General features: G+C 43.0%; 1 protein-coding gene across 1 annotated transcript; it reads left to right on the forward strand.

Moving 5' to 3' along the window:
- Positions 1-6,400: 6,400 nt before the first annotated feature.
- GRIFIN (galectin-related inter-fiber protein) lies at positions 6,401-20,138 on the forward strand. The gene is made up of 4 exons (XM_073553463.1): positions 6,401-6,575; positions 11,231-11,310; positions 18,498-18,660; positions 19,721-20,138. Exons 1-4 carry the CDS (start codon positions 6,423-6,425, stop codon positions 19,883-19,885), a joined length of 561 nt encoding a protein of 186 aa, XP_073409564.1. The 5' UTR covers positions 6,401-6,422; the 3' UTR covers positions 19,886-20,138.
- The last annotated feature ends 5,006 nt before the right edge of the window (positions 20,139-25,144 follow it).

The raw sequence follows: 25,144 nt of genomic DNA on the forward strand, positions 1-25,144 counted from the left end.
TGCAAGATGGAGGAATAAGGACGGGGCATTAATCTGTATATAATTAACCTCCACTATATCTGTATATCACATAATAAAGGGGGAAACAGAAAACAGGAAGAGGGGAAGGGGGGGTTTTCATGTCTTTCTAGGGGATATAATACAAGATCCACCGCAATAACGAGATTTAATAGACTCATAGTGTAACCCTCTCATAGAATAAATAACAAATCATCAAGGTATACAAGAGATTAACAAATACCCGAGATCACACCATGAGTATATAATCAGAGAAATAGGTGACACTTATATTAAACATATCAATATAAAACTCAAATATCAAAGTTCATAAGTAACACACATCAGTATACATATCTTAGACATCACAAACTATACAATATTATTTGGACCTGTATAAAATGGCCAATAATTGATCACTGATGTATAAACCCCCAAAAAATAACATGAATACCCGCCAACCCCTCAAAGTGCATCCAGTCCATAGATACAAGCAGAGCTCGGAGGAAGTCCCAATCCTCCAACAAGCCGTCCTCCGGATCCTCAGAATATCCTAGTTGATACTACTCCATCATGATCTCCTTGATATGTTGGTAGACGGATACTGTTTAATATCCAAATAGGAAGACGGCATCTATAACGACCCGCTGATCAGAATACACATTAACCACACCAAAGGTTCAGTTCATGTACAAACATGGACATCAAAGAAAATAAATGCCTGTTACACCTCATATGTATTGATAAATGTCTGATATTTTTAATGATTCAGCCAATAAAGAATTGGTTTTAATTTTTTTCACATTGGTTGTTGTGGTTTATGGTTACTCTGTTTTCTTCTTTTTTCATCTAACAAACCATGTCACTCCTGGCTGACTGGTCTGCAAATCTGATTTTTGTCTTAAATGTATTTTTTTTTAAAAAATTGTCAAAGTCCTTTTTTTTTTTTTTAACATATCACAATCTGTATTAAAAATTAAAATAGAATCTTTGCAATTTTCGCATTGGCTACAAGGGTTTTATTAGACTTATACGCCCTTTTGTTTCAGGAAACAACACATGTACATAGTCTCAATGATTGGATCTCCACCATACATTTTGTATTGAAGCATTTAATGAGCACGTCACTGTGCAATGAGGCTGGAACAGGGTGAGCTGTGACATTGTCTACATTATTGTGATTGGTGGATCCTGCGTTATTACCTGTGTATACAGGTGTTATCAGTCATTGTAATCCTAACTCTGATGATAAGGAGTCTGCTGAAACAGTTCCTGAAAAGACAGATACAGTTTTTGTATTTCCACAAAAATTTTAAATAACCAATAAATTTTGTTCAACTTCACAATTGTGTCCCACTTGTTGTTGATTCTTCACCATAAATTTACATTTGGTATCTGTATGTTTGAAGCATGATATGTGGGAAAAGGTTGAAAAGTTCCAGGGGGCCGAATACTTTCGCAAGGCACTGTAGTCAGAGTCTAAAAAAATCTCCAGTGGCCAGTGTGAGAATTGCAAGAACGTAATATGAAAAAAAGACAATGGCAACTTATTATTTTTTTTTTAAATGCTCATAACACAAAAAACCTGTTCCCTTTAAAGGGTAAACTGACACGGAGGAGGAACCTTTTTCAGGATGGACTTTTTAATTAGAGGCATGAGCAGCTGTAAAGGCAGCCTGCTGTGTAGGGTCAGTGCAGTCACGTATGGTATGATCTCCTGTTAATCTGAATGGACCTCATGTTACACTACGACATGACGTCACTCAGGACAAACCACCTCTAGTGCCTCACATATCTCATCATGAGCCTCGGTGGGGAGAAACAAGGATTGGACGTATGGACTATTAACGCAACTGAGGTGACTGGCGGTGGCTTATCCCCCCTCCCTTATTACGGAAACTTCATAGTGATGGTCTTATTGCGCCATCTTGTGTGCATCAAACACTTCTTCAAGCACCAGACACCCAGTTCATAAAGTGTCTTGTGACACGAGATGCAAACATTCAAGCAAAACTTTCTTTGCTTTAAGTGTCCACTAATAACTACTTTTGCTTCAGATAACAAGCTATCTAAGGCATCTTTCAAACTTCCGTGTTTCCGGTACGTGTGGTGTCATTTCTCAGACGTTTCCGAGACACTTACACACGTGGACCCATTATAACCTATGGAGCTTTGCACAAGGACCGAGTGATCACGCGTAGACATGTCCACTTTTTCAACATAAAGTGTGACATCGCTGTGCCGTCCATGTGACACGTTCCGGAATAGAAATGACAGATGTTTAGGTGTTAAAAATGTGCAAAGATGTAGATAAATAGATAGATATTGGGTAAATGGATAGATAATAGATAGAATAAATAGATAACAGAAAGATAAATAGATAATAGATAGATAGATAATAGATGGATAGATAGATATTAAATAAATAGATAATAGATAGATAATAGACAGATAGATAATAGATAGATATCCGTGAGATATATAATTAATGCCTTGCATTTGTAGCTTACTGTACACATGTTAAGTTGCCGTAATAAGTAAATGAAAAAACAACATGGGTTCCCTCCTATTTTTGATAAGCAGCCAAGGTAAAGCAGATAGCTTTGAGCTGATTTTATCCGGCTGGGAAGGTCCATAATTATTGGGCCAGCCTAAAAATACTTTCCAGCCTAAAAATACCAGCCCTCGGCTGCCCCAATAGTGGAGCATCGCATTAGATGCCTTAATTCTGATGATTTGCCCTGCTCTTCCTGCTTGCCCTGGTGCAGTGACAATCGGGGTAATGGTAGTTAATGAGGGTGTCTGATAGTTAATGAGGGTGTCTGATAGTTAACCCCTCGTGTTACTATCAGACACCCTCATTATTAACTCAGTAATAAAAAAACACACAATAAAACACTTTTTTAAAATAAAGAATCACCACACTATCCTTCGTTCACCAATTTATTAACTAAAAAATCCCATGCAGGTCCAGCGTAGTCCAGGAAATCCAAAGTAGTCAAGAAATGGAAACCTGAAAAACATACAAAGAGAGAAATCTAAACAAGACATCGTCCCTCGTTCACCAATTTCTTCCTGCGCAGCTCCGACATAGTCCGGCGCTTTCACAAAGTTTCCCGGATGACGCACATGTACACTTGGATGCCGCAAGGAAGCTGCAGACGTACCACACGTATGTCACACGGACACACAACCCTGATTTCTCATGAGATCACTCCTGAGCGCATATTCTGTGCTGAAACTGTAGGTCACATTCATTCACTTCAATGGGGCTGATCTACAAAACCAGACACAAACCCCAAAAAAACTTTTTTTAATTTTTTTTTTGTATTTTTCTTGCCCCGTTTTCGTAGAGAAGTCCACAGTTCTCCATCATAGAGTGTACTTTATTCTGAATGCCCCCATTCCCCAGGCACTCATGGCATGTCAACTCGTTCATGTGACCTATTCATTGGCATCTGACACCCACATTATTCCCAGCATAAAAAGCGCATTAATCCGAACCAGAAAACGAAGAGGCGACTTAATACCCTAATCCCACATTGTTACACAGGGGTTTAGTCGCGAACCACAGGAAATAGCGGTCGGTTCTGCCAAGCGGAAAAATGGCCATGACATTTGGCTCCATCTACGTTCAGGCTCAGGGTAACAAAGATAACACATGCCAATGTCAGAAAAAGTTAAATAGTATTTACGAGACATCTTTACGGGGTAAAGCGTCGGGTTTTCTAACTTGCGAAATCACAGATGTTGTCTGCATTTCTTTGATTTTCCTTATTTTTTCATCCGCTTCCTGTATTTCTAATATTTGATTTGTTTTGCTAAATTTACGTGTCGCCCTCCAATTTCCTGTTGTGATAGTTACAATGTGCGGCGCTGTCACGTCTTCACAGCCGCCCGTGACCTCCCCGACACTTCTTATCCTTCATTATTAATAGCTACCATGATTGCAAGTAACCTGTGTCCAGGAATATGCAATGGTCATAGCATCTTCTGAGGACATACAGTTGCAAAATTTGCCTCTGAAATTGCAAATTTGATTTACCAGCAAAATTTAAAAACTTCCTGCTGTTTGCAAGAAACAAATCAAAGAGGAAACATGTAAATGGCACAAGACTACTTACAAAACCAAGGAAAAAGATACAAAGGGCATTGAATGTTCCTAGAGATACAGATTGAAGAGTTCTCAAGGAACACTGGTACAATACCTGGACGTGGCAGAAAGAGGAAACTGCCACCGACTCCCACCAGATTCCTGAGGAGGCAAGTGGTCAGAGACCCTCGAATTACTGCAAATGAACTGCAGAAAGATTTGCTGTCAGCAGGCACTGAGGTTTCTGGTTGTACATTAAGGCTCATGGTAAGAGCTGGAGGTCTCCTTGCCCGAACTCCAAGACTCAAATCCCTATCGACCCGAAAGAATAAGAAAAATTGGCTTTGATATACCGAAAACCATATGAATAAGCAAAAACCCTATGTGACTTTGCTCTGTCAAGTGATTAAACAAAGGTGCAACTTTTCTGGCTGATGGATTAATGATATGTTTGGGGGAGGAAGAGTGATTCTCTGAAAATAAACACAGCCTACAGTAAAGCATGGTGGTGTCTCAGTGATATTTACATTGAAGCACGGTGGGGACTCAGTGATATCTACAGTTAAGCTTGGTAATGCCTACAGTATAGCATGGTGGTGGTCGGTGATCACAATGGAATAACATAGTGAGGACTCAGTGAAGTCTACAATATAGCATGATGGTGACTCAATGATGCCTCCGGTGAAGGATGAAAGTAGCTCGGTGATTCCTACAGTATAGAATGGTGGTGGCTCTGTGATATCTACAATGATGCATGGTGGTGGCTCAGTAATGCCTACAGTGAAGCATGGCGGTGGCTTGGTAATGTTTATAGTGAAACATTCTAGTGGCCCAGAGATGCTCTAGGGCTGCATTGCTCCCTCTGGAATTGTAAACCAGCAGCATGGGGAGGGCAAGATGTGCTAAATCAAGTATTAGGAAATCCTAGGAGAAAACATTATATCTTGTTTGTGGAAGCTGAAGCTTGGGCATCAGTGGATACACCAACAGGACAATGATTCCAATCATATCTCACAGTCCACCAAGTCTTAGTTATAAAGCTTGTTCACATGTTCAGTATTTGGTCAGTATTTTCAATATTTGTAAGACAAAATCAGGAGTGAAACAATCCGTGGAAAAGTATAATATAAACACGTCACCACTTCTGTATTTCTCACCCACTCCTGGTTTTGGCTACAAATACTGATATAAAATACTGACCAAATACTGAATGTGTGAACGTGACACAAGAATGACATTCTGGAAGATTTTAGACCAGCTGTCGCATTCACCTGACTGGAACCTCATAGAAAATCTTTGGGGGAATTTGAAGAAGGCAGCTGCATTACACAAACTCCAAAATATTAGTCAAGTGGAGGCCATTGTCCATATGGAATGGACTCAGATTCCTCAGGAATGCTTCCAGAAACTAAAATGATCAGTAAAGGTCTTGCGGATTACATTCCTGCCATTATCAGTTTTCACCATGCAACCTGCATATATTATTAAGTAGATCTCTTAGACCTGAGTGGGATGGTGTACTTACTATAAAAATACATGTTAGAATGCGTGTAGAATCCTTTATGAAAGCTTATTCTTATCTCTGTCCAACCTAACCTGACAGCTTCTTGATGTCTCTCCTACCGGCTGCCTGTAAATCATCTCCCACGTATCCTGATTGGCAGCTCCTCAGTGACCCTCCTCCCTCCCGCTGCGGCTGAGATCTCACACTGCTCAGTACAAGCTGCCGCTGTCAGGCTGGGTGGGTGGAGACTGAATACACGTGGATTTCTGAGTACTCTGGCTCTTTAGCTGGACTCATCAGGCCTAGCGCTTTATTTTATAATGAGCAGTTTGTAAAGCTGGTGAAATATCTGATTTTTTGTGCATTTCTTGCAAATCTGTTAAAAGCAGTGTTCCTATCACAGACAATTCTGCCATAACAGGACATATTTAGGATATCTGACTTCTCTGTGGACCCTCAAGAGCTAACTAGACTCATTATAAGCTCCATGCAGGAGACCCTTCCGCGTAAAAGCAGATTAAATCTTACAATGCACTCTCCATGGTATAATGTGTCATACCTAAGAAATTGATCAGCATAGGAATTTTAATTTATAATTTTTTTAAAAAATAACAACGTAAATTACTTTAAAAGTAAGGAAAAAGGAAAAGTTTAGGGCTGTATAGGACGGACCTGCTTTCCTTGATTGCACGGTGACAGAACTGACATGTTGTTCCCCCATGGTAAATGCTGATCGCAGCAGATTCACCCGGAGTGAAAATCACAATGTGACATCACTTAATCCGGGTCATGTTAGGAATGTCTCACACATAGAAAGTTCCTGGCAGCATGGACCGAGATCAGCATCTCAGCCCAGCAAAGAACCATTGTGTTGATGTTAATCTCTGGCACGGGGTGGGCCAATGCACCCGATGGTATATGAGGGGCTACCGTTTGGTCTGCCCTGCAAATCTGCTGAGCGTCAGTGAGATGGCATTACGGGTAAGTGATGATCAGGATTTGGATACTTATTGCATATTTTTCACTCTATTTTTCTATTTTCCATTTTTTTCAGCTTCTAGATGGTTAATTGGAAACCATCAGCAAGCAGGACAGCTGCTATTGACAGATCTACTCATAGGTTTATTATAATTATTATCGGCCTGACATGCAATGGTGACAGATGGGTTAATGAACAAAACTGCAGCTTCCTGATTGCAGAAGATGCATCAAAAGCAACTTACTGACAGTTTCTAGATTCAGTTTATCAACTGGAAGAAACTTAAATGTAGACATCACAGAAGGCACTACTCTGTAATAACCTCTTGTTGAAGTTAGCATATCATAATGAGGGTAGTAGGATACACCTACTTGCACTTTGTGGAGTCTATCATGGGGTTGGATTGTGCTTCATCTATGGTTCCATACTGTGCCGGTATGGTTGCCGGAGGGCTCGATGGGCTCACTAGTTGTATACATCGCTTTGGTGGCTTGTTCTGTCGTACTGCAAAGTGTTTAGCAGGAGACACAGCTGAAAAGATACAGTAATCCATATGGGCTCTAGTTTGGTTGTTTTCTCCAATAAGCCCCTCTACACTTACTTAAAGGGGTTATCTAGGACTATTTTATTTTTAACTATGGGGCAAAAACTATGGGGTAATTGCTACCTACCTGCCTGTCCTACCCTGCGCTGACACTTGGCAGTCACTGACCGCTCCTGCTGGCGATTCAGCTGCTCCACATCTTCCTCCCAGCTGCACAGTCGATGGGGTGTGACTGACGGCATCATGCTGACTGACAGCCAGCTCCCCGCAGTAAGGCAGTGGGGAGACGGCTGTAAATCAACATGACGTCACACTCGTCAACAAAGCAGAGCAGAAGAGAGGCCGCTTAGTAGATGGCAGGAGCTGTCAGTGCGCCAGGCACAATAGTCAGGTAGCTAACAACTCCCTGTCTGTTAGTACTTAGGCCCAAAGTGAAACAAAAAAAATTAGTCTGGGACAACAGCTTTAATCCCGATCCAGGTTAATTGATTGTTGGGTGACTTCTTTGTTTCTTATATTCCCTCATTGTTTTTGAAGAGATATCATTTTTCGTTTGCTGGTCGATAGCATTGTGTCAGGGCTTGTGTTGTGCTTGGTGTTACTACCGTTAGTTTTGTCGTTACCGTTTGAGGGGTCCATGCGACTTTCTGATCTCATTCTGTTTTCTGTTTGGAAGGGAAAATTAACACAAAAAAATAGAAAGATTATCGTTCTTTTTCAGTTTAGTATTCACTGTATGGGATAATTATTATAATATTTTATTTGTTTGGACAATGCCAAATATGTTAATTATTGCATTTTACTTTATATATATATATATATATATATATATATATATATATATATATATATATCTTTATATTTTTTATTTTTTTTAATATATTCTCCATTGTCTTGTTACTTTTTTTATTAGTCCCTCTGAGGGGTCTTGAAACTGTCCATAATTGGGGCTCTTATAAAATACACTGCAATACTATAATATTGCAGTGTATTGTAACGTTACCGATCTCCTATAAAGCACAAAGTTGTGGGGAGATTGATGAGCACCGAAAGGCACACCTCACCCCCATTCCTAACTTCACAAATGACAGTGACATTGAAAGGGGTGATTGGAACAAGCTATGAACGCAGCAGTTTGATTTGGGTGCTGGCTGTCTAAAACTGATGGCACCCTCACGGCATTGAGCAGGATCAGCTCCTGAGCTGTGCACACTTCAACCAAACATGTAAGTTGGATGTCACCAGCGGTGATGGGGCAGAGTGGCCCCCAGACACAGTGGGCCCTGAGACTTTCCATGGTGCTTGCCCATTGACGTTACCCATTGCTTCACCCTCCCAATCTCAGGACTTCTCTTTGTTTTCAATATCAGGGTTTTTTTTTGTAGATATCAATGTTGGATTGGAGATCCTTAGATCCAGCAAAAGAAATGTTCCTGATGATCCGCCCTGACCAGGGACGGACCAATCACCGTCGATAGTTTTGTCGATTTTTTTTACCCTTATACAAGGTGGCATTATTTTAGGTCCCATCTCCCTTAAAACTGCATTTAGCTCACAACAGTCGAGAAACAAAGAACCAAAAAAAACCTGCAAGCCATTGGCACATTTCATGGCTGCAGCTTTAGGTAAATGGTTTGTTCGCGCGGAGCTGTGAAAGAGCTGACAGGGGATTCTAAACATTTGAGTGCCCAGAGTCAGTATGTCGCCAGCGAGGCAGCAGCAGTTCACAGCTGCTGTATTTCTGTATGGCAGATTAGAAAAAGTATGAGCTTCATTGCTAGACCTTGTGTTTTCTGATCAACGAGGCCACAGGTCTGCTGGGCCATTGTGCAGTAACCCCGCCATACTAATTGGAATTTCCACTGCATTTATTACATTCTAAATTAAGCATTTTTATAATTTCTTCAGCCACTTCCAAATTCTCTCCACTTTGCAAAAAAAAACACCAACTTTATAAGGCTTTTGCAACTCTGCAAATAATCTGACACGCCTGCTGGTGGCGCAGGTGGTTCAGGGACCCACTGTCCACAGGGCCGGGCCTGCCTAGTAAGGGGCGCAACTAAGTGGCTTCCTGGAGCTCCTGATAGTGGAATCAGACTTGAGCTGCAGGTAGCAGCCAGGCACCACTTCTAGCCAGTCCCCAGAACTGCAGCTGCTCACCACAAGGGTCAGTTACGCTGACACGGAGTGGGCTCGGAGTACTTGGTAAGACAGGATTAGGACTCTGTTCAGACTGCACAGGTTCTGGATCCCCACACAGAATGGATACTGACAACACAGAGTCACAGACAGGGCTATATGTGGATACTGAAACAGGTTCTGACAGGTTCTAGTACTGACAGAACGGTTCCAAGTCAGGATACCCCCGGTACGGCTTCATGGTTCATAGACCGCCAGTACGGCTTCAGGGTTCAGGTACCACCAGTGCTGCTACAAGGTTCAGGTCCTGGCCACAAAAGGACCAAGGGTTCGGGTTCAGGTCCTGGCCACACAAGGACCAGAGGTTCAGGTTCAAGCCCTGGCTTCACAAGAACCAGAGTTTCAGGTTCAGACCCTGGCCACACAAGGACCAGGGGTTTGGATTCAGGCCCTGGCCACAAAAGGACCAAAGTTTCAGGTTCAGGCCCTGGCCACACAAGGACCAGGGATTTGGATTCAGGCCCTGGCAGCAAAAGGACCAGGATATGGGTTTAGGCCCTGGGCGTACAAGGACCAGGTGTTCCGGGACTGGAAATTGGCAACTCACTAGTTGCACGAGCTCTAACTAATGGACAAGGTTACACTGGCACCTCTCTATTGAGCAGGGTGCTTTTTATACAAGATGCCTCTCAGCCATTGGCTGGACGCATAACGCAAGTGAGAGTGCACTAGACGCTCCACCGGGAAACCTGTGCGGCGTACACAGACAAGCTGAGAGACGTGCTGAGAAATGGGGGAGACCGCGTGGCCGCGGCGATGAGTATGTTGGGATCCCTGCATGGAGGGGGAAGGGGAACCTTGCAGGAGTGTCAGCATTGGTGTTACATAATCTTTATTAAGAGTATCATGCCGTTTTGTGTATGCAGTTCCAATGCAGATTTATGCATTGTTATACTAAACCTCGGCATACCTTAATATATAGATAAGTTATTTTGGTGCCCATGATCCAATATGATCCAATACTCCACCTCATTTTTCTTCATGACATGTTGCATCGCTTGCAGTGCAATGAAAAACCTATATTGACTGCAAGTCAATAATATGGACCTGTAGGATATTTGTGCGTGGCCATACAGTCTCCTTGCACTTAGTTTTGTTTTGCGTCTTTAGCTCTAGACCTTTGCTTTGACCCATTTTTGTCCTGCTACTATACTTGGTAGGTGTCATGCCAGCCTATTCACCAATATCGACCTCTTCCCAAGCTCCATGTAGGCTATACACAGCTGCTTCATACAGGACAGTTGTGTGAATCCATACAGTAAACAGTGTGAAGAGGAAAAAAGACAAAATTCCATTTTTCTATCATGACAACCCTCGGCAAAATTTCAATAAAAAGCAATTAAAATGTCATCTGTACCCCAGAATGGTACTAATAAAATTGTTAGCTCGCCATCCAAAAAACAGGTCCATCACCCTAAAAAGAATAAAGTTATGTGTCTCAGAAAACGGAGACATAAACTAATCTTTTTAAAAATTTCAGAAGGTTTTTTAGTTGTAATTTGTAGGAAAAAAACTGGTTACTCCATAACCGGCATGACCTGAAGAATCACGTCAAGTCATTTTTTACTGTACAATGAAGTCCGTAAAACAAAAGACCAAAAAACAGCCAAACAATGGCAGAATCCCATTTTTCTAACCATATCACCCCACTTGGATTCAGACATTGGTGGCATATCTGGTTTTTTTCCGTGGAAAAATGTGGCAGAAAAATTAAGCATTAGGGAAAATCAGCACAAATGTCATATTGGGTCCATGTGGAGTAATCGCTAATCTCGGGTACATTCACATCCCTCGCGAGCATTTACACTGCAGGGTTTTCCCAGGTCACACAACATCTCTAACCTGAAAACATCTGAAATGTTTTTTTAAGACAAGTAATTGTGTTTTCACCCTGTTATTTTGCTTTCTTCGTAGTTTGAAGCCTCCTGTCCTCAGGGACTGTGTCCAGGATGGAGTGTAATCATAAAGGGGGAGACGAGCTCCACTGAAAACGAGTAAGATCATTTCACAGTGATCAGACTTTTTATAAACTTTTACATGTGATAGCCGAGCCACTAATTCACTAGGTACCTCCATCAGTTACTTTCCATACTCCATAAGTCAAAAATAAAAGAGTGGATTGCAAGTTCTTCACCTGGTGAAAGCTCAAAATCAAGGCTAATTGATTGTATAATATATCTCTATAAAGGTCAAAGCTCAATTTGACAGATACGGAGCTCCAGATTCATTCTTTTATCATTTATAGGGAATGTGTCAGTAGGATCAACCCTCCTGAGCCGTCTGTATGGGCACGTTAGGTCATAGGAATCAGAATAAAATGATACCTTGATATCTGAGATCCGTTGAATGGTTCCTAAGAAATCCACATTTTTCTTAATATGTAAATTAGCTGTTAAGATCTATGGGCCGGACATAGATCTCCCTGAGAATCTGGCTCCAGCGCTTATGTTAAAATAAAGGGAGAGTTACCAGTGTGAGACATGTAGATCAGGAGAGCAGACTGTCAGTCATCACATGTCTCACACTGGTAACACCCCATATCAGTAAAAATAAGCTCTGGAGGCAGATTCTCAGGGAGATTTATGTTCGGCCCATAGATCTTTACAGCTCAAATACATATTAGGAAAAACAAGGATTTCTCTGGAATAAGATATCAGATCACAGATATCAAGATATCATTTTATTCAATTCTCTTTGACCTACAAGCCCAAATAAACGGCTTAAAGGAATGATCCTACTGACAGGTTCCCTTTAAATGATACATTTTTAGCTGCCTGCAGTCTCCACCAGAGGGAGCTTTTCTAAAAAGGAAAAAGCTAAATTATAGGGTTTAGCGTTTATTATTCAGAGTATTTAGCCAATCACCACAAGCCGCTTTTCGAGTTCCATGGGCAAACAGGTGATTTTGCCAGGGGAAACTGAAGCCAGTTTGTAAAATGATGATGGCTAAAATCTGCTATGTTCTGCCAAAATTTGTCCTTTTTGGCTTTCATTCATATACCCATGTACGTTGAAAAGAATAATATAAAGGGGTTGTCTTGGATTAGAAAAACATGGCTGCTTGCTTTCAGAAACTGCTGCACCCCTGACCATGGGCTGTTGTTATGATTGAGTCACCGTAGGAGGCAAAAACAGAAATGCTAGCTAAGTCCAGAAAACCAGAGAAGTTGGCAGCTATCGGATTGCAGACCCCTGAACCTATCAACACAACTAGCAGTAGCCGTGGGGGGTTCCTTTCCTACGATGCCCTAGACCCCTCGAACACAGCCGGAGAATTAAATAGGCCTACAGAAAGAAAGGGGAAATCTAAACTGTCCCAGAGCAGACCCCAAAGCAAAAGGCAGCCCCCAACATATAATGACGGTGAAGCAAGATGAAAACACTAACACAGACAGAAAGATAGACTGAGCAAAGACGGGGCCCAAGCTAACTAGATAGGAAAGGACAGGAAGGCTGCTGTCTGCAATCCATGAAAAACCCTATGAAAATAAGAGACAACAGACTGACAGTGAAAAAGGCCCTGAAGACGCTAGGCTTCAAAAAAGCCATGTCAGTACTCAGGAATATTCTGAAGACAGAGCAACAGGCAAAAGGGGATTCAGCTCACCCCAGCAGGGAATGGCAGAATCCAGAAAAGCAAGGAAAACAAAAACAAAACACAAATGCTAAAAGGCAAAGCAGAAAACTTAGCTTTAGAGGAGCAGGAATCAGACTGGTGTCCTAGAAGTCCACAGAGAAATCACCCGCAGGGCAGAAGGGCGTCGGCAGCCTTATATCCAGTCCGTGACTCCACTCAGCCAGTCATCCTCATTAGGCTCAGGTGCCTGATAATCAGGCTCATTACCTTCCTTTACCAGAATAGGGAGTTCACCAGACCTCAGTGACGAAGGGGAAAATGAACTCACAACAGTACCTCCCCCTTGAGGAGGGGTCACCGAACCCTCAACCACGCCACCAGGGCGATCAGGGTGAGCCCGATGAAAGGCACGCACCAATCTTTTGGCATGAATATCAGAGGCAGAGACCCAGGAATTATCCTCCTGACCATAACCCTTCCACTTAACCAAATACTGGAGTCTCCGTCTAGCCAAATGGGAATCCAGTATTTTCTCTACCTCATATTCCATGTTACCTTCAACCAATACAGGGTCTGGAGGTGCCACCCCAGGAACAACTGGTTCAACAAACCTCTTCAACAAGGACTTATGGAACACATTATGGATTTTAAATGTGACAGGAAGAGCCAAGCGAAAAGAGACCGGATTAATAATCTCCAAAATCTTGTAAGGTCCAATAAATCTAGGCTTAAACTTAGGAGAAGCCACCTTCATAGCAATATTTTTTGATGATAACCACACCATATCACCAATCTTAAACTGGGGACCAATGGTCCTATGTCGATTGGAAAACCGCTGGGCCTTTTCCTGGGAGAGAGATAACTTATCCACCACTTGGTCCCAGATCTGGTGCATTCTCTCCACCACAGTGTCAACACCTGGGCAGGCAGAAGGCTCCACCTGCCCTGAAGAAAATCGACGATGAAACCCAAAGTTACAAAAAAAAGGTGACATCAAAGTGGCAGAACTAGCTCTATTATTTAAAGCAAATTCGGCCAAGGGCAAAAATGAAACCCAATCATCCTGATCAGCGGAAATAAAACATCTCAAATACGACTCCAAGGTCTGGTTTGTTCTCTCTGTCTGCCCATTGGTCTGAGGGTGAAAAGCAGAGGAGAAGGACAACTGAATTCCCAGCTTGGAACAGAAAGTCCTCCAAAATCTAGACACAAACTGAACTCCTCTGTCAGATACAATGTTCTCAGGAATCCCGTGTAAGCGAACCACCTGTTGCAAAAACAGGGGCACCAACTCAGAGGAAGATGGCAACTTAGGAAGTGGTACAAGATGAACCATCTTAGAGAACCTATCACAAATCACCCAAATAACAGTCATTCTTTGAGAGACCGGCATATCAGAGATGAAATCCATTGAAATATGGGTCCATGGCCTCCTGGGGACAGGCAAAGGCATCAACAACCCACTAGAGCGAGAACAAGATTTAGACCGGGAGCAAGTCCCACAGGACTGCACAAAATTCCTGACATCATGAGACAAGGTGGGCCACCAAAAAGAGCGACTCACCAGATCTCTAGTACCAAAAATACCTGGATGACCAGCCAATGCAGAGCAATGAACGTCAGACATCACTCTCTTCTTCCACTGGTCAGGAACATACAACTTTCCACTGGGACAACGCTCAGGTTTGTCCTCCTGGAACTCTTGCAGAGCAAGTCTCAAATCGGGCGAGATGGCAGAACGAACTACCCCTTCGCCTAAGATGGTAGCAGGCTTGGTCACCACAGGAGAATCAGCAAGGAAACTCCTAGAGAGGGCGTCTGCCTTGACATTCTTAGTTCCAGGAAGAAAAGAGACCACAAAATCAAAACGTGTAAAAAACAAGGCCCACCTAGCCTGTCTAGGGTTCAAGCGTTTAGCCGACTCTAGGTAAATCAAATTCTTGTGGTCAGTGAGGACCACAACTTGATGTTTAGCTCCCTCCAACCAATGTCTCCACTCCTCAAATGCCCATTTCATGGCCAACAGTTCCCGATTCCCCACATCATAGTTACGTTCAGATGGAGAGAACTTTCGGGAAAAGAAAGCACAGGGATTCATTTTAGATGTTACAGGATCCTTTTGGGACAAAACAGCTCCTGTACCAATCTCAGAAGCATCCACCTCTACCTGAAACGGGAGTGAGACATCAGGTTGCCGCAAAACCGGGGCGGAGGTAAATCTTCGCTTCAGCTCCTGAAAGGAAGCAACAGCCTCCGGAGACCAATTCAACACATCAGCACCCTTCTTAGTCAGATCAGTCAATGGCTTGGCAATACTAGAAAATGTTGCTATAAATTTCTGATAAAAATTAGCAAAACCCAAAAACTTCTGGAGGGCCTTCAAAGAAGTGGGCTGAACCCAATCATAAATGGCCTGTACCTTGGCCGGGTCCATTTCAATAGTTGACGGAGACAAAATAAATCCCAAAAATGAAATCCTCTGTACTCCAAAAAGGCATTTCGATCCTTTGACATACAGGGAATTCTCCCTCAAGATCCGGAACACAGTCCGAATATGTTCCACATGAGAATCCCAATCCTTGGAGAAGATCAAAATATCATCCAGATAGATAATCAAAAATTTATCGACAAAGTCTCGGAAAATATCGTTCATGAAGCACTGGAAGACAGAAGGGGCATTAGTGAGCCCAAAAGGCATCACCAGGTACTCAAAATGTCCCTCCGGAGTATTAAATGCTGTCTTCCATTCATCCCCCTGCTTAATGCGGATAAGATTATACGCCCCCCTGAGGTCAAGCTTGGTAAACCAACAAGCACCTCTAACTCTAGAGAATAGATCCAAAATCAGGGGTAACGGATACTGATATTTAATAGTAATTTTATTGAGGGCACGATAATCAATACAAGGCCTTAAAGAACCATCCTTTTTGGCCACAAAAAAAACCCGGCACCTAAGGGTGAAGAGGATGGTCTAATATGACCCTTCTCCAACGCCTCCTTAATATAGGACCGCATAGCCTCGTGCTCGGGTACAGATAAATTGAAGAGCCGACCCTTGGGAAATTTACACCCCGGGCTTAGTTCGATTGCACAGTCATAACTCCTATGAGGAGGCAAGGACGCAGACTCATTCTCACTAAATACATCATAAAAGTCCGCCAAATAGTCAGGAACATCATGCGACTGAGGAGAGGTGGAAAAAACCGGAGCCTCACTAAAGGCACACCGACAACCCCAACTCACCACAGACACAGATTTCCAATCCAAAACTGGATTATGGATTTGCAACCAGGGGAACCCCAGAACAACGGCATCATGCAGACCATGCAACACCAAAAATCTGCAATTTTCTTGATGGTCTGGGGCGACCCGCATGACCACCTGGGTCCAAAACTGAGGTTTATTTTTAGCCAAAGGAGTAGCATCAATCCACCTCAAAGGGATAGGCGTCTGCAGAGGTGTCATCGGAAATCCACAAATCCATTTAGCAAAATCCAAGTCCATTAGGTTTAGCGCTGCTCCCGAATCCACAAAAGCCTTGGCGGAAAATGTGGACAGGGAGCAGATCAGAGTAATTGCCAGAAGAAACTTAGGTTGAACACCATCAACAGAAAACGTGTGTGCAAAGCGTTTCTCTCGTTTAGGACAAACAGAAATAATATGCGAGGCATCTCCACAGAAAAAACACAGCTTATTACACCTTCTGAACTCCTGATGTTGCGCCTTAGACAAAACTCTATCACATTGCATAGGTTCAGACGTCTGTTCAACCGGTGGCAACACCTCTCGTGCAATCCTGCGTTCACGTAAACGCCGATCAACCTGAATGGCTAATGATATAGAATCGTCCAGACCAGAGGGAACAGGAAATCCCACCATAGTATCTTTTACGGCTTCTGACAAACCCATCCGAAAGAGAGCAGCCAAGGCATTATCATTCCAGGTAGTAAGGACCGCCCACTTTCGGAACTTTTGACAGTACAACTCTGCAGAATCTCGACCCTGGTTCAATGCCAACAGGGTCTTTTCAGCCTGATCAATAGCATTAGGTTTGTCATACAACAACCCCAAAGCTTGAAAGAATGCGTTCACATTAGTCAGAATAGGATCATCTGGTTTCAAAGAAAACGCCCAATCCTGGGGATCGCCACGCAGCAAAGAGATGACAATTTTAACCTGCTGCGCGGAGCTCCCTGACGAGTTAGGCTTCAAGGCAAAAAATAATTTACAATTATTTTTGAAACTCAAAAATTTAGATCGATCCCCAAAAAATACATCAGGTGTAGGGATCTTTGGTTCAACAGCATGCGAACGAGCAAGGTAGGCGGAAATTCCCCGCACTTCCGCAGCGAGCTGCTCCACACGATCAGACAATTGCTTTATCTCCATTGAGAGAAAAAAAAAAATTCCCCCTACGGCCTCAGAGATATAGAGGAAAGAATATACACACACACTTTTTTTTTTTTTTTTTTAAACACAATTCTTTCCTGCTATTGAGTACCCTAGGATCTGCGGTATGGCGGGTGATTCTGTTATGATTGAGTCACCGTAGGAGGCAAAAACAGAAATGCTAGCTAAGTCCAGAAAACCAGAGAAGTTGGCAGCTATCGGACCCCTGAACCTATCAACACAACTAGCAGTAGCCGTGGGGGGTTCCTACGATGCCCTAGACCCCTCGAACACAGCCGGAGAATTAAATAGGCCTACAGAAAGAAAGGGGAAATCTAAACTGCCCCAGAGCAGACCCCAAAGCAAAAGGCAGCCCCCAACATATAATGACAGTGAAGCAAGATGAAAACACTAACACAGACATAAAGATAGACTGAGCAAAGACGGGGCCCAAGCTAACTAGATAGGAAAGGACAGGAAGGCTGCTGTCTGCAATCCATGAAAAACCCTATGAAAATAAGAGCCAACAGACTGACAGTGAAAAAGGCCCTGAAGACGCTAGGCTTCAAAAAAGCTATGTCAGTACTCAGGAATATTCTGAAGACAGAGCAACAGGCAAAAGGGGATTCAGCTCACCCCAGCAGGGAATGGCAGAATCCAGAAAAGCAAGGAAAACAAAAACAAAACACAAATGCTAAAAGGCAAAGCAGAAAACTTAGCTTTAGAGGAGCAGGAATCAGAATGGTGTCCTAGAAGTCCACAGAGAAATCACCCGCAGGGCAGAAGGGCGTCGGCAGCCTTATATCCAGTCCGTGACTCCACTCAGCCAGTCATCCTCATTAGGCTCAGGTGCCTGATAATCAGGCTCATTACCTTCCTTTACCAGAATAGGGAGTTCACCAGACCTCAGTGACGAAGGGGAAAATGAACTCACAACAGGCTGTGCAGCTCAATCCTATTGAAGTTATTGGAGCGTTGTTGTAATATCATGCATAACTCATGGTCTGGGGTGGCGCTGTTTCTTAAAGAAAGCAACAATGCTTTTATAATCTTGGACACCTTGCTAAAAGGGACAGAATAAATATAGATGTTTTAATATTACATGATGCGGAGTATTAAGGGAATACTGATGTGAGGAGCAAGGAGACATAATAATAGGTATAATAATGCCGCATCTTCTCAGCACAGAGATTGACCTGTTTTCTTCATAAACAGCTTTGAAATCAACTTCCTCTCCGACTCCGGGGACCAGATCGCTTTTCATTTTAATCCTCGTTTTCCGGAGGGCAGCATTATCTGCAACTCTTTTTTGTCCAGCCACTGGGGCCATGAGGAGCGCACTGATACTTTTCCCATGGAAGCAAACGAACCTTTCCAGGTAAGTTTAGACCAAAGAACGTCTATGGTTGATTCATCGGCATTGATGGTGTCGGGCGCCCAAGACCTGTGCCGTAATGCTAGGTTGTATACCCAGCACTAAGGGACACACTTCTACACTGTCTGACCTGCGGTGATGATTTTACCACCGATCAGAGACTCAGCGTGGCAAACACTGGATGTCTGGATGTTCGGGCCCCCCATTCAAGTGAATGGGGTCTGGTTTGGGGTCCGGGTACTGTTCTGGTACCCGAACCCAAACTTTTTGTAACCCACCGGACTCAACCATCAAGGTGTCCGCCCATCTCTAAGACCCTGCCCAACTTCCCTTCCTGTAAAAAGCCAAAGCTTCCACAACTTCTCCTACAAAGCCATAAAGCTCTTCCTATAGAGACAAAGATCCTCCACCACTACTTCTAGAAAGCCAAAGACCCTCTCCATTTCACTTCCTCCAGAGAGACAAAGACATCTCCAATCCTGGAAAAGAAAAATGCCCCCCCCCCCGACTTCTTCTACAAAACCAAAGACACCTCACCTCTTATAGAGACACGACCATACCCTACTTCCCTTCCTATAAAAAGCCAAAGCCCCCCACCACTTCTACAAAGCCAAGAAGCTTTTACTACAGAGACAAAGATCCTCCACCACTACTTTCTCTAGAAAGCCAAAGACCCTCTCCATTTCACTTCCTCTAGAGAGACACAGACCCCTCCAATCCTGAAGAAAGCAAAATATCCCCCTCACTTCTACAAAGCCAAATACATCCCCCCTACCTACTATAGAACGACCCTCCATCACTGCCTGTAATCCCTCTCAGTGTCTCTGCTGGAAGGAGATTGCACTTGACAACAGTCAGTCGTAAGATAGACAAAATACAGACACCAAGTGGCCTCCATAGGTCTGCGTGTTCATGGCAATTCATGCCTATGTTGCTGAAGGTAAGTATCTTCTAGAATATCTTTTTTTAGTTTTCGTGACATATTTTGAGAACTTTCCACTAACACATTTCCTATTTTATTTTTTGCGCCATGTTAATTTCTCTTATCTCTTTTTTCTTGTAGATTGAAATTTTCTCCGACAGAGAGAACTTCCAAGTTTTTGTAGATGACAGTAAGGTCATCCAGTATCGACACCGCATGAAGCAGTTCACTGCCATAACCAAGGTGCAGGTTCTCAAAGACATCAATATTTCCTCCGTGGAGATCTCAAGACGAGAGATGTACTAGTAGCTGGTGACCAGATCTAAACATTGTCCACATCTTACTTCACCGTCGTCTCCTACGTTCTTCTCCAGCTCTAGTATAGTGATGACAACAATATCTATTAGGCTCCATGTTTGGATTTTGGGGCTTATATTAAACAGTCATTCTGTGTTAGGGATATAGTCACCGTCTAAAGTGAATTATTTTTACAACTGATAATTAGCCGTTCATTCCACACACAGAAATGCAAATACTAATAAAGTGGAGGGCATCACTATTTCTGAAGAGATGAGTGTCTGAATGATTAAGCATCACCAATGACTCTCTGTCAATGCTCAGAAGCCTTCTCAGTCACCAAGAATTTAAAGGAAATCTGACACCAGGTTTGTGTTATCCCATCTGCATGCCGTAGGGGCAAGGACCCTGATTCCAACGATGTGTCACTTACTGTTTTGGATGCTGCCGTTTTGATTAAAAGCTGTTTTATCTGCTGCAGAGCTGCTGAGCTCTGTATAACCCCGCGCACACCACTGTTTGGCTGCTTCCTGTATACACTGTGCAAAGGGGCGGGGTTGGACTACCAGGCAGCGGATGTACTAGTCCTCTAGTGATAATCTCCTGCTGATAAAACTATGATTTTATAAAAATTACAGCATGCAGCCCAATAAGTGATACATTGCTGAAATCACGGTCTCTGCCTTTACATTATGCTGCTCTCAGATTAGGTGGCAAAAATCTGGTGACAGATTTCCTTTAAAGTAATGTTAAACTGTACCTGGAGAACAGTAAGGGGAAGAAAAGAGGGAGTGGAGGGGGATGCTGCTGCAGTTTCCTGGTTCTACAGTTCTACAGTTTCCTGGTTCATCATGGTTTGAATGACAGATATTCTCTTATAAAGTATATATTAACCAGAGCCAGAATCGAGTAGCCTAGAAAAAATCATCAACAGTTTAGGTTTTTTTCTCTCTGCTTATAGCAACTTTTTAGCTCTTTTTTTTAAAAAATACTCAATGAATTCCTCTTTCATTCCCAACGTGAGAAAACCTTTGGGGTGCATTCCTCTACTAGCCATATCCATCATCAGAACTTTCAGACTCACAGGTTAAAAGGAAAGCTGACATTTTCAATTTCAGGCAAAAATGTAACCTTTCTATATCGATCGTTTCCTTTTCTTTCTCATTCATAAAAAGCAAATTTGCCAAAGCAATCACTGAACATGATGAGGAGACGGAGACATCTGAATCCAGCCGACACAGCAAAATCTCATTTAGGGTAACAAGGAGAAAAAAAATGTATAAAGGGTGCGTAACAAAGAGCATTGTGCGACTCAGATTCTCCATTCCCGGACCATCGCCCCGACGCGTTTCGCGACATTTGTCGGGTAACATTTCCATTACTCTCATTATTCTGTATTTGTCGAGAAAGGAAGTCTGAATAAGAATGCACCCCACTGCTCCTATCTGATCCCTAGGAGCGGAGCTGCTACATCTTCTCTATCTCCGGGGGATCCCTTCATTACATGCCTGATGTATGAATCGTCTTTAATGAGCAGTTTTAGTTAACGCTGAGAATGATTTCTCAAATGTAAATCAGAGGCGCTAACCTGAGAACAATGCAGTCGGAATGGTCCGCCATCGCATTCTTGTATGGAAGGAATGATATTTCTACAGCTAGAAATGACCTGTGGAAGGACCTTCTAAAAAGCTTAAGCTGAGCTTACAGTGCCTAAATGTTAATTGGTACGAACGGGTAAGACGAGAAGGTCCTTCCTACCCTACCAATAATCATCGGTAACAATTCTGCAGGTGTAAAATTTTTATTTAAAGGGAAGGTCTAGCATAGGGAATCCATTTTCAAACATCCTATTGGGCTTTTCTTGGTCAATAGAGAAGGATATTCTGGATTTAGGACCCTGATTTATTAGACAGAAATAAAAGTGCCAATAAAAAGCGAATCTTACTTTGGAGGACCCAGAATGTCTATACATTACACGGACAGCCTATTGATTTTAATGGGCACTGTGTAATATACCTTTTCTCCAGCGAGGGCACTGTGGGAAAGTTGAACACTAGAAGTTGGTTTCCCCATAGAATAAAACAGATAGACTTAATAGACTTATTGTTGGGGGATCCAACTATGAAAAAAGCAATGTCCAAATTGGAAAACTATATTTAAAGATGACCAATCGCTTATCATAAAAGTGTAATTTTTTTATATCTGGAGTAAATGTTTTCCTGAATCCGGCGTTGTTTTTCGTTTGTTCCTGCGCCTCTCCGTTCCTGAGATATTGCCAACTCTTCCTTGAATATAGATTTTGTCTTTTTAGCCAACAGGGTGTTTTCCCCAAGTAGATGCACCTAGAGAAAAGTTGAGGCCACGCCCACTTAGTAAAAAAAAAGATTAGATTTATATATGGGGAAGAGGATGCCATATCTCAGGAATGGAGAGGCACAGAAACAAAAGAAAAATATCGCCGGATTCAGGAGAACAGTGGCATTCAGACCCAGTCAAAATAAAAATAAAAACAAATAATTTTAGGACAAAAGACAGGTCCTCTTTAAAGGGATTGCTTAAGTCAATGGTTGGCTGCAGTAGACGTTAGGTATACAGAATGACATCCCTGCCGTCAAGTATACAACAAAGAGCAGGAATTGGAGGTGGCTTTAAGGCCATCCAATACGTACAGTATTTCTTGGAGTAATCTTCATAAATTATTTTTAAAAGTGCACTTCTCATTTTGTCCAGATGGTGGCAGTAGAGTATACAAGAATTTGGTTTCTAAATAGCGGACCAAATGGTTTATCCCTGTACCCATGTTTATTCCAAATAAATATATTTATTTTTTTCCAGAAGGAGATTAACAGGAAGAATTGACATATTTTAAATGAATTTCATGTTTTTTAGCCATACGGCAACAAACTAGTCAGAAAATGCTTATAAAATGCAAATGATCTGCCGTATGGTTACTTGAGATAACCGCTGCAGATGGTGGCCACCCTATCTCTCTTACTTGTGAACCATTAATTCTGTGTGTAAGCATGTCACATTCATGACCTTCAGCATAATATCACTAAAACTACTTAACTTTTACCAGTTACCTAAAAGCTAAATACTGTATATATAAAAAAGATGTTCTAAGATTCTCATTGAGGTAATGTTTGTTTACAAAACGATTATATAGAAAACATAGAAGTAAATAACCAATATAGATAGATATGTATATATATATATACACACACTCACACACGTATGTATTATGGCTGATTACTTAATAGTAAGAAATACAAGCAGTGACCCCATAGCTGGCCTAGAACAGTATGGCCAGGGTCCACCTACAGAATCAGCCTCAATGACTCTCTAACCACAGCCCCATAACATCAGAGAGCCAACCAGAGTCACCATAACTGTGCTCCCATGCAGCACCAGCCACAATGCCCACTATAAGTGCCAATCACATTGCACCTATAATGAAGATAATCATATTAACTCTTTGTAGTGTCATTTTGTGTGAGGGGAATGTACTGTGGGGACATCATACGGTGTGTAGGGGAATGTACTGTGGGGACATCATACTGTGTGTGGGGGAATGTACTGTGGGGACATGATACTGTGTGTGGGGGGAATGTACTGTGGGGACATCATACTGTGTGTGGGGGGAATGTACTGTGGGGGCATCATACTGTGTGTGGGGGGAATGTACTGTGGGGACATCATACTGTGTGTGGGGGAATGTACTGTGGGGACATCATATGGTGTGTAGGGGAATGTACTGTGGGGCATCATACTGTGTGTGGGGGAATGTACTGTGGGGACATCATACTGTGTGTGGGGGAATGTACTGTGGGTGCATCATACTGTGTGTGGGGGAATGTACTGTGGGGCATCATACTGTGTGTGGGGGAATGTACTGTGGGCATCATACTGAGTGTGCGGGAATGTACTGTGGGGGCATCATACTGTGTGTGGGGGAATGTACTGTGGGGACATTATACTGTGTGTGGGGGAATGTACTGTGGGGACATCATACTGTGTGTGGGGGAATGTACTGTGGGGCCATCATACTGTGTGTGGTGGAATGTACTGTGGGGACATCATACTGTGTGTAGGGGAATGTACTGTGGGGGCATCATACTGTGTGTGGGGGAATGTACTGTGGGGCCATCATACTGTGTGTGGTGGAATGTACTGTGGGGATATCATACTGTGTGTGGTGGAATGTACTGTTGGGATATCATACTGTGTGTGGGGGGAATGTACTGTGAGGCATCATACTGTGTGTGGGGGAATGTACTGTGGGGCATCATACTGTGTGTGGGGGAATGTACTGTGGGGACATCATACTGTGTGTGGGGGAATGTACTGTGGGGGCATCATACTGTGTGTGGGGGGAATGTACTGTGGGGACATGATACTGTGTGTAAGGGAATGTACTGTGAGGCCATCATACTGTGTGTGGTGGAATGTACTGTGGGGATATCATACTGTGTGTGGGGGGAATGTACTGTGGGAATATCATACTGTGTGTGGGGGGAATGTACTGTGGGGATATCATACTCTGTGTGGGGGGAATGTACTGTGGGGCATCATACTGTGTGTAGGGGAATGTACTGTGGGGACATCATACTGTGTGTAGGGGAATGTACAGTGGGGACATCATACTGTGTGGACATCATACTGTGTGTAGGGGAATGTACTGTGGGGGCATCATACTGTGTGTGGGGGAATGTACTGTGGGGACATCATACTGTGTGGGGGGAATGTACTGTGGGGACATCATACTGTGTGTGGGGGAATGTACTGTGGGGACATGAAACTGTGTGTAGGGGAATGTACTGTGGGGCCATCATACTGTGTGTGGGGGAATGTACTGTGGGGACATCATACTGTGTGGGGGGAATGTACTGTGGGGACATCATACTGTGTGTGGGGGAATGTACTGTGGGGACATGAAACTGTGTGTAGGGGAATGTACTGTGGGGCCATCATACTGTGTGTGGTGGAATGTACTGTGGGGACATCATACTGTGTGGGGGGAATGTACTGTGGGGACATCATACTGTGTGGACATCATACTGTGTGTAGGGGAATGTACTGTGGGGGCATCATACTGTGTGTGGGGGAATGTACTGTGGGGACATCATACTGTGTGTGGGGGAATGTACTGTGGGGACATGAAACTGTGTGTAGGGGAATGTACTGTGGGGCCATCATACTGTGTGTGGTGGAATGTACTGTGGGGACATCATACTGTGTGTGGGGGAATGTACTGTGGGGACATCATAC

This window comes from Dendrobates tinctorius, unplaced genomic scaffold (genome assembly GCF_039654945.1).
Source record: "Dendrobates tinctorius isolate UK_male_01 unplaced genomic scaffold, ASM3965494v1 ptg000202l, whole genome shotgun sequence".
NCBI lineage: Eukaryota > Metazoa > Chordata > Amphibia > Anura > Dendrobatidae > Dendrobates > Dendrobates tinctorius.